At 30.2% G+C, this 10,511-nt stretch overlaps 1 protein-coding gene across 6 annotated transcripts in view; it reads left to right on the forward strand.

Moving 5' to 3' along the window:
- The window catches only part of LOC132754476 (synaptogenesis protein syg-2-like), a 146,153-nt gene extending 141,296 nt beyond the window's left edge, over window positions 1–4,857 (forward strand). For all 6 annotated transcript variants that reach the window (XM_060745104.1, XM_060745105.1, XM_060745107.1 and 3 more), the window contains 4 exons: window positions 1,118–1,295; window positions 1,982–2,106; window positions 2,419–2,593; window positions 3,117–4,857. In XM_060745104.1, the coding sequence (XP_060601087.1) occupies window positions 1,118–1,295; window positions 1,982–2,106; window positions 2,419–2,593; window positions 3,117–3,244 (606 nt within the window). In that variant the 3' untranslated portion in view covers window positions 3,245–4,857. The remainder of the gene's footprint in view (window positions 1–1,117; window positions 1,296–1,981; window positions 2,107–2,418; window positions 2,594–3,116) is intronic.
- Window positions 4,858–10,511: the final 5,654 nt, after the last annotated feature.

The raw sequence follows: 10,511 nt of genomic DNA on the forward strand, positions 1-10,511 counted from the left end.
TGGTTCTTACATCATTCTCTATAATTTATAGGAACACCTCATTTCTAATGTTGATGATAATGGATTTAAAATCTCTTTCCTTTCATGCACATGTTTATTTATACTTTATTTTTTTGTTCTTTTTGACTAATTCATTTTATATATTTTTTTTCTTATCTAATCTTGTTTGCTTGACACTAGCCTTTTTTTCTGCTTTTTCAAACAGAAGTTTTCTAACTTTTCTTATTTGATTAACATTGCATTAGTTTCATTTTGTAGCATATTAATTCATTTTTAAAGTTTTATTTATGTTTCTTCTCTAAAGATTGCTAATTTATGCTTCATTATCTATTTTTGCATGATTATTTTAGATGAAAAAAAATCAGAGATTGTAAATTCAGGTCTACAAAATTGAATAATTACTTATTAAGTTGAAAGTTGCTTTACTCATACATATCTTTTGTTACAAATTTCGTTTAAATACTTTGAATGTAAATGATTAAAGGGAAATAATATTATTATTATTACTTATTAAAGGGAGGTAATAGTTTTATGATTTAAACAGACAATTTTATGCTTATTTTACAATATTTGTTTGTGCTTTTCTCTTTGGTGTAAAACTTTCCAACAACTAGATTGGACTGTTTTATTTTTAAAGGCGTTTATTCAGCTAAAACAACAAGAGTTATTGCCCTTACATTAATTTTATTTTCTGAATGTAAAGCTTTCTAAAGTAGATATAGTTCATAATTTGCTTAACATTCAAGATATTGTCTTTGTAAACTGTATTTAGTTAGCAGTCAAAATTTGACCTTTTATTAGATACTCTGTCATGCACTTCATAGAGTTATATATTTTATTTTTTTAAGACATTACATTTACATATAGCATGAACTTTTGCTGGCATGTTTTGCCTGAAAGTGTCTTGTTAAAATGCTACAGCCTTGTTATTTAAAAGTATGGTTTCTATATTGCATTATTAACTTATGATTTTTCGGTAGCAGATAAATTTAGTTTGCTTATAAAATTTGCATGAAAATTGCAATGCAAAATTGAGTTTGTTGGATTTTTTGGGTTATTAATTTTGATTAATAAAAAAGTTGTGACATTTTTATATAAATTTGATATGGTTTTTCAGGATGAAGATTTGAAAAGGGTTTTCCTTCCTCCCCCAGAGTACGGGGGCGTAACTTATTCTCATAATAAACTTGATTCGCCAACATTTGATCATCGGCATCCGTTACATACAGAACCGAAGCACGCATACACACCTAGTGATACAGATTCTTGTAGGAAGTCACCATGGACTTATGAAGGTATGTGTCATTCTGTATGGTTTTTATGCCCCTCCCTGCCACCACCACATCACCCAACTCCCGCGCTATTAAGCGGGAAGAGGTTATAGGGCCTTGTTTGACTTACGACCCCACTGTCTGTCTGTAGACTGACAAAACAGTTGAAAGTGGGAGTATCCATGTCATATGGACACATTTCTAGTATGGTTTTCTTCACTCTAAATGTTTTAGTATCAAAGATAAAGAGAGCTCAGGGAATAATACTTAAAATGATGAACCTTTCTCTAAAAGAATTATCAATTCTAATACAATCCAGTGGAAAACATAGAGTATATATAAACCTACAAATCATAAAGTATAATATAAGTAGTACCAATAACACTTATTTCTTATTGCGTGATTTCAAGAAATTCCTACCTCATTTGTGAACTTATTGCAATGTGGGTTTATTGCAATGTCGGCTTATGGTACTTTAACGTGTGTTTATTACAATGTGGACTTACTGCAGTGTGGACTTACTGCAATGCGGGCATGCTGTAATGTTGGCCCACTGCATTGTGGACATACTGCAATGTGGACTTGCTGCAATGTGACCTTATTCCAATGTGGGCTGATTACAATATGGGCATGTCTTTATAATGTAGCTCTGTGTATGTTACAATAATTGATGATACATTCTAAAATAAACTACATACTTTTTTTTCTAGATCCATACACTAGTAAAGTATATCGTGGAAAAGGGACATTTGACACTGATTATCCTGACAGGGGCAAGGATTATTCTGGACCTCAATATGAACCTAATGGTCATGCTGGGGGTACAAGACCTAAGGTATTAACATTTATTGTTTCATCATATTGATGACTTCAAATATTTATTGTACAGTCTATTTATATTTTTCAGTTATGAAAGAAATTAATTTTAAGATTTAACATTTTTACAAAGAAATAGTTTTAAGATCGAAAGTAGAAAAGTCTGTTAAGAAAAAAAAAACATTTAGAATTTAATCTAGGGAAAATCACTACTTGAAATAAATATTGAATAAAGATTTTTTTTATGTCTAAACAGAAAAAAAGGAAGCCATGGCAGTGATATACATTTAGAGAGGGAAGATGGTTAATCTTTTTCTAAATTATATTTTAGAGTATAACAGAGCTGTCAGAAAGGTCAAGTAGACCATCTAGTCGTGGGGTAAACAAGACCCCACCCCCTCCCCCAGTGAGGTCTTCCAGTAAAGGTGCGGCAGATATCCCACCTCTACCTGCCAGGAACTACGAGTCTCAAGATATTCCCCAGCCTAGATATGTACCACCACCAGGTTTGTACCTTATAATAACTATATGAAAATGGCTTCCACTGCAGACTGACCTTACAATATTTTATATTATTATTTATTTTATTGCCAGTGTAAATCTGGTAGTAGAAATGACATAAAAACAGATCTTTTACTTATCATTTCTGAAATAACCCAAATATGTGAAATGGGAAAAGAATGTCTTGCCAATTGTCTCAAAAAGAGGGAAGCTTGAAATTTGTTCAAAAAGAAGTTAAATAAAAGTGTTAAATGAATACATTTGATAAAACATATGAAAGTTTAACCTTTTAATTGGGAAAACTGCATACATACCCCAGTACATGTAGTTCATGCATGATCCTATTTGTTCTATTTTACAAAGAGATTAAGCCTATTTTTGCACGAAAGGGGCACCGGAGGTCTTCCTCCTCCAGAAAATCTGGAAAGGGGCCATATGACATTTACAGTGTTGAAGCAACGTAAACCCAACCCAAGAATTAATTATTGACACTACTAATTTTATTAAAATGCTTTTTTCTATTTTTAGGTTCATCAACATCATTCGGTAATAACATTAATGTGATTAACAATCCTCATTATAACGGTCCGTCGGGAAGAACCCCCTCACCAGGACAAACCGACCCCACCGACGATATGCGAGGATATCTCGTATGATAGACTGTGCCAGATTTTCACAGACTGGTTTAAATACTTGAATCTGTTTGTTGATTTCACGAGATTACTTGGAATAAGTGCAATGTATTGAAAAGTAGCATTATTAAATTATTCGAGGGGACCGGAAATTAGGTACATGCTTGAAAAGCATGCATAGGGAGAAGTGATTATTTGAAAATAATACATACATAATAAGCGCTGGAAATAAATTGAAACCATAAGTTCCCTACACTAACTACCATATGTGTAATTAAAGAGGTTAAAAGGTTGTATAACCTCTTATTAGTGTAAGCCAATGGTAAAACAATGTAAGTTACAAGTCACAGGAAATTGGTGAAATATACATTTTTTGAGAATTCATCTGCATTGACAGTATATGTACATGAATATAACTGAAAATGTGAGGGTTTTTTCTACCATTGACTATTACAGAATTTAGTAATTAAGAAAGATGAGATATTAATTACTTTTTAGTAATTACAAAATATGAGTATTGTTATTACTGAAATTAGTAATTAAAATGTATATTTACAGAAATTAGTTGTATAGAAATATGCTAATTACAGAAATTAAGTAATTATGAAACATGTTAATAACTGAAATTAGTAATTAAAAGAAATATTAATTACAGACACTACTCATTTTGAGAGATTTCTATTATGGACATAAGTAATTTGGAGAGATAATAATTACAGAAATTAGTAATTTAAAGCTATACTTTGGTGCTGTAATGTGCTTCGGAAGTAGGGAATGCATGGACAAGTGAAGAATGAGTGTGAAAGAGACATTTATCTGACAATATCAACACTGTTGTCAATAAATAGAAGAAGTACGTCTGCCTACAAGTACGTCTACCTATGATGACCATGTTTGGAACATTTAACCGGCATACATCAGCCACTTCTGAGGAGAGAAATGCTTTTGCCAAGGACACATCAGCAAAATGAAAAGTGGCAACATGGCAACAACCAGTGGCTGTTTTAAGCAGTATTTTACTTTCTGATCTTAGTTATGAGTTCAAATGTAAAACTATGATGGTGGCAAAATGTTGTTCTGCCTGTTATGTTATAATTCATTTTATGTTAATATATTAGTTACAAGCTATAATTTAAAGGGACAGTACTGTGTGGTACACATTTTGTTAACAATTTTTGTGTATAACTTCTTTTGGGCAGAAGTCTTGAGCTGGTTATTCTGTCCTTAATTAATTTTTAAGGGTTTGAAAGTTTTTCTTGGACTTGTACATGATATTCAAGTATTGTAACATGAATCAAGTGGCTACATGGGGATGTGGTTAAGCCCACTGACTGCCAATCATTTGCCGCTCTTCAGGTTCAAATTCCACCAGTGATGTTAGGGGTTGGTCATGTGAGGAAGCTATCCAGCTAACATTTGGAAGTTGTTGATAATGCCAAACTGCTCACTCTTCACTGAAATAATGAATAGGTGGGGTTTCTGGGCTTTTCCTCCAATAGTAAAGCTGAAAAGTTGTCATGTGACCTTAGCAGTGTCAAAAAAGACTTCAAACCCATCAAGACCCACTAAAAAAGGAACTTGCATCCTATTTCATATGCCAAAGAAACCAATTTTTATATGTTATTTGTACGATTTTTTATACAAGAAATCATTTTTGTACACTTTAAAGAAGGGAATAGAACAGCACAAAACAGTATGCATGAACATGTATATCTAATGAACAAAATCAGACAGTGTTGTGATATTCCTTTAATATGGATTAATATGGATTCATGTATCTGAGTTATAAGCACACCAAAGTCTTGTTGTCGGGGAAAGTCCCAGTTTATTTATTTAGAGTCTGGATTTTGAATTCCATAGAAAATGTGCTGGGTTGTAATTTTGTATTTTTGTAAATGTATCTTTTGTATGTATGCATGTTTAGGATATTATTGCGTTTGATATTTAATGATATTAGATGATTGAACTCTTGCTATATATAGCAAGATATAAAATGATAGCCATTCCCTGTTATACTCAGATGTTTTATAAGAGATGTGATAGCATTTGTATCATACTGTGTGACTGTGTTCATATTTCAATTTCAGCAGCAGACTTTTTAACCAAAAATAAATCTTGGATTGTGAACCAGTCTGAAAAAAATCAGAAGCATTTTGATTGGTTGGTTTCTAAGGTTATTTAAGAAAGTTTTCATGGAAGATGGCATCAAATACTTACTTTTCTAAAATTAAATGTAGGCAGCTTTACTATTGGTCATTGTTTGTGTAAGCTGTCCTGTGATTGGTTTGATTCAAATTTATTGTACGGAAAATTAACGAATCAAATATTTAGGATTTAGGACCAGTCTTTTTCCTTAGTATTTGTAGTCTTGTACCCCGGTTTTACCATAATTTCATTATAAATTCAGTTATTTATTATCATTTGTTCAAATTTTTGTCATTATTTAAAATACTAAACATGCATTCTTGCCAAATGACCATATTATTTTCAAAGAATAAAATTTGAACATGTCAATTTGATTTCCTATTTATTGCATTTAAAGTGAGTACAATATTTCATGTGTTGCTCTCATGCTGAAAAAATAGTGTAAACACATTACATATTGTATCTTACTAAATTTCTGAAACCTAATTTTATTTCCACACATTTACTTATAACAAAAGCATGTGAAGTCCATGAATCATATAATAAAAGCTAGTGAAGTTCATGAATCATATAACAAAAGCTAGTGAAGACCATGAATCATATAACAAAAGCTAGTGAAGTTCATGAATCATATAATAAAAGCTAGTGAAGTTCAAAATCATATAATAAAGGCAAGTGAAATCCATGAATCATATAACAAAAGCTAGTGAAGTCCATGAATTATATAACAAAAGCTAGTGAAGTCCATGAATCATATAATAAAAGCTAGTGAAGTCCATGAATCATATAACAAAAGCTAGTGAAGTTCATGAATCATAATTATGGCTAGTGAAGTCCATAAATCATATAACAAAAGCTAGTGAAGTTCATCAATCATATAACAAAAGCTAGTGAAGTTCATGAATCATATAATAAAAGCTAGTGAAGTTCAAAATCATATAATAAAGGCAAGTGAAATCCATGAATCATATAACAAAAGCTAGTGAAGTCCATGAATCATATAATAAAGGCTAGTGAAGTCCATGAATCATATAACAAAAGCTAGTGAAGTTAATGAATCATATGAAAAAAGTTAGTGAAGTTAATGAATCATATAATAGATGCTAGTGAAGTTCAAGAATCATTTTTGAAGGCATTGTGCCAATATGAATTGTGTTCATACATTTTTTGCAAATCTCAATGTAAACAAAGGGCATAACCACACAAGAATTATTTTAAGTTATAATTTAAATACATATCCAAATGTTCATCACCATTATTCATAGAAAAATATTAAATGTATAAATTTATCACAGCTTACAAGATAAAAAATAAGTTGTAGGAAATATGTCATACACTTTGTAAATTTATATGATATACTATGTATATCTTACTTTGTAATTTCTCCAGAATTTTGTTAGTTTTTTTTTAGTCTGAGAAGTTTATTTTAGGAATGTGAAATATTTTTCTTGTTATAAATTTAAACAGCTGTATTTAGATTTCTTGCAAATGTTTTCTTTAAAAACCTAAAAAAAATCCACACAAAACTATTTTACGATGTTTTTATCCCCTATATTAGATACCCTGATGAATATGTATAAGAAATAATATGTACAAATGTTTATTTTGCACAACACTTAAGAAATGCCTCTATACACATATCTTTAGATCATATCAGGTCAAATTTTTAATTTTCAAATCCGTCATTGTGTCAAATTTGATGCTTTACAGTTTTATCTTTAAATTTTACATTCAAGAATTTGGCATATATCAGACTTGTGAAGTTTTGGGTAGCTTTCTTAATGCTGTAAACTGAGTTGCATAAAATTTAGTAATCTGAATTGAATGAAATTCTTCATCAGTTGAGCTTTTTTATTTATCAATTGTTTTATAATATCAATTGTTTGAATATGAAAAGAAATGGTATGAGAGAGAAAATATATAACATCTTGTTTTAAACTACAAGTAAGACAAAAATCATTATAAGATTACAAGCATGTATTAACACCAAGTCATGTTGACATTTAAAGACAATCAGGTCAAAGTTCAAGGTCATTTTTACATACCTGGTGTCCTTGAACTTTGAATGAAAAAAAAAAAGAAATAAGTCTTCACTAACATTGTCCCAGTTGTTTTTAAATTCAATTAAAGATGTCCTGTAAAATAACTAACAATGCTGCTTCTATTGTCTTGGTTTCTTTGGGTTTTTTTTCACTATCTATTAAAAATCCCTCTAGTAGGTAAAAAAAATCTGAGCAAAGGTGTTTATAACATTACATTATCATTTCCAGATTGAACTTGTGAGTTATTATTTAATTTGCAAGATTATTTTAATATAATGGTTAATGTTAAAACATATTTTCCTTATATAAGGTGTTTTTTGGTTGTTGTTTTTTTTTTGCAAGAATATCAAATTATGTCTTCCCAGAAAAGCATTTTACATTACTATCATTTTTTTTTGTGTTGACCTTTTTTTACTGAAATTTTATGTATTTACTGAATTTTATTTTAAGATTTTGTTGTTGACGAAGGTATTATTTCTGTTATTTTATATCATTTACATATCCATCCCATGTATATACAAATATTTTATAAATAATAAAAGTTCCTCATTTGCATGTAAGTGTAATCAAACTTTATTGTTTATGTATGTATTGTTTTACTTTCTTTCGTTTTATCTTGTTTATTTTACAGCTGCCAATATCTTCTTGATATAGTTATATCTGGGACGTCTTTTAAGTTTTCCCAGGTTTTATCCAATAGCTTTTGCAGAAGTGTGTCCATTTTTTTATCAGAGAGTCTGAAAAGGATGTTCATAGGCAAACAAATTGGAAAGGGAAAAAATCTGTATTAAATAAGCACCAAATTAAATAAGTTTGAAATGAACCAATGAAAACACATCTTCTGCAGACTGGTTTTAAAATTTCTGACATTTCATTGGTTGATGTGTGAATAAGTTTTTAAAAATTATCCAATGAAAACTGTTAGATTTAGACTGGATATATATTCTTTTTACTACCTGATAAACTAAAATTGAATTAAGGAAAAAAATAAATTTAATATGATTGGAAACATGTTTAAATTTTAACAGACAGAAACAATTTATAAATGTATATATGATCTGTCTCATAGATTTAATGAAATTTGTTCAACTGCATATAATGTTCCAAGTTATGTATGTTATATAACAAAAAATATGCTATCTTTTTATAAGTGTTATCCATTTTTGTTTAATGTTAAATTTTTGTATCCTGATCTTTATCATTTAATAATCAATAGTTAGCCAAACATTTTGTTTTGTTTTTGAGTAAGGAAAGATGAATGTACATGTTAATTTTAACAGATTTATATACATTAATATGATTTCTAGTTATAAAGTCTAGCATTGTTCAGTTGTATGTTATTTTCTATAGTTTTCCATAGTTAATTTATTGATCACATTAATAGTCAATTTGTTTTTCAAAAAATTTCTATAAGTTAGAATTGGTGACATTAGTTCCACACAATTTCATTTTTTTCAAAAGGAGATATATTCTCTAAGGAAAGATTTATTTAGCAAAAATATCTTAATTTATACAGAAATTTTTTTTGGGGATTTTTTAAAAAAAATATTCTAATTGAATGCTCTACAAGAATCTGCAGTGATGATTAATTAAGTCAGCCATTTCATTTTTCTGGAATAAAAGGGAATGTTAATAAATATGCTTTAAAGGGTCGATTTTAAATTACTATTGGACATGCACTTTCGTAATAGGTGCAATTATAAGAGGTAATACCGTATTTCATATAATATAACTTAGCCTTCTGTATTTTCTCTTTTGTAATAACAACATCCTGTTTCATAATACAAACATTGTAAATTTTACATCAACATTATATTCATAACAACATATCTTTTTTTATATCGCTACATGTGTGCCTGAAAATTTTGATTGACCTTCATGGCCTATGTGTTGTGATGACAATAATAACAGACTAGGGGTCTGCCACCAGTTTTGAGCCTCGCCAGTTTGCACATCTTTGCAGTTTTACCATGCACTACACTATTGGCAACTGAATTTTATTATTTTGGTAGTGATACGGACTGTTCCAAATTAAAAGCAGGGCAATTCCATTACACAAATTCAGGAACATTGGGGTTAGTTAGTGTTTATGCCAAACTGAAATTTTAAGCAACATATTTTCAAATTGTCTAACTTTTGGTTCCTGTTCATAAATTTGGCAACTTAGTAATTCAAATAAAATGTTTACATCATTCTTACATCAAAAAAAGTAAACATAAAAACATGTATGTCACTATCTTAATTTGCAGCAGACGTAAAAAAAAGGAGTTATTTATAGTATCAATACGAGTCTTATCACCTTGCCAGGAAGGTCATTTCAAAATTTTAGACTGTGTCCAAGTATGTTGAACTTTTTTCACTGAGAACATGAACATTTTCCATGAGACAGTCTGGTGTAAATGTGTTTTTGTTACAACTCTAGTCGTGTACATAATTTGGTAAGCAGATATGTTGTGATACAGATGATCCAAATATTAATGATAAATATATTATTTTGAATTTATATATCATCTTCTTTGTTATTTTACCCTTTGCCTTCTAGCCACAAGTAATGGCTATTCTTCTCATGCAACCAGTGCAGACCAAAATCAGGTGGATATATCCGTGCCCTCTGATCTTTGTCTGCACTGTTGGCTATGCATTTAGTTTTCCATAGAAATTAACGGTCTCTTGCAGTTTAAAATACAAACGGGTAACATCTTGGAGTTTGAAAGACAAACAGGTCCAGTAATACTGTTTTTTCAAAGTCTATTTATAGAATATGTATACCATAATACATTCGAAAAATGGGGCGTCTGAGGCCCTGAATGAATAAGGTCAAAGAATTCAAACCATTTACCCCTCACCATGGACTTATGATTCTTTTATTAGTGAAAGCTATCTAGCTAGCTTACAGAATGTTAGTGGTTCTACTCATGTGCCGGTTGGGTGCCTGAAATAATGCACGGAGGGACGCTCAAGATTGTCCTTCACTGGTCCAGTAAAAAACTGTAGTTGATATATGACCTTGACAGTGTTGGTGCAACATAAAACCAAACCTAAGTTTACCAAAGATACCTGTACAAGTAGCATTGGTCACATGCTTTGGGATCAAAAGGTCATGG

The sequence above is a fragment of the Ruditapes philippinarum genome, unplaced genomic scaffold, assembly GCF_026571515.1.
Source record: "Ruditapes philippinarum isolate M1 unplaced genomic scaffold, ASM2657151v2 ctg956_1_1_1_1, whole genome shotgun sequence".
NCBI lineage: Eukaryota > Metazoa > Mollusca > Bivalvia > Venerida > Veneridae > Ruditapes > Ruditapes philippinarum.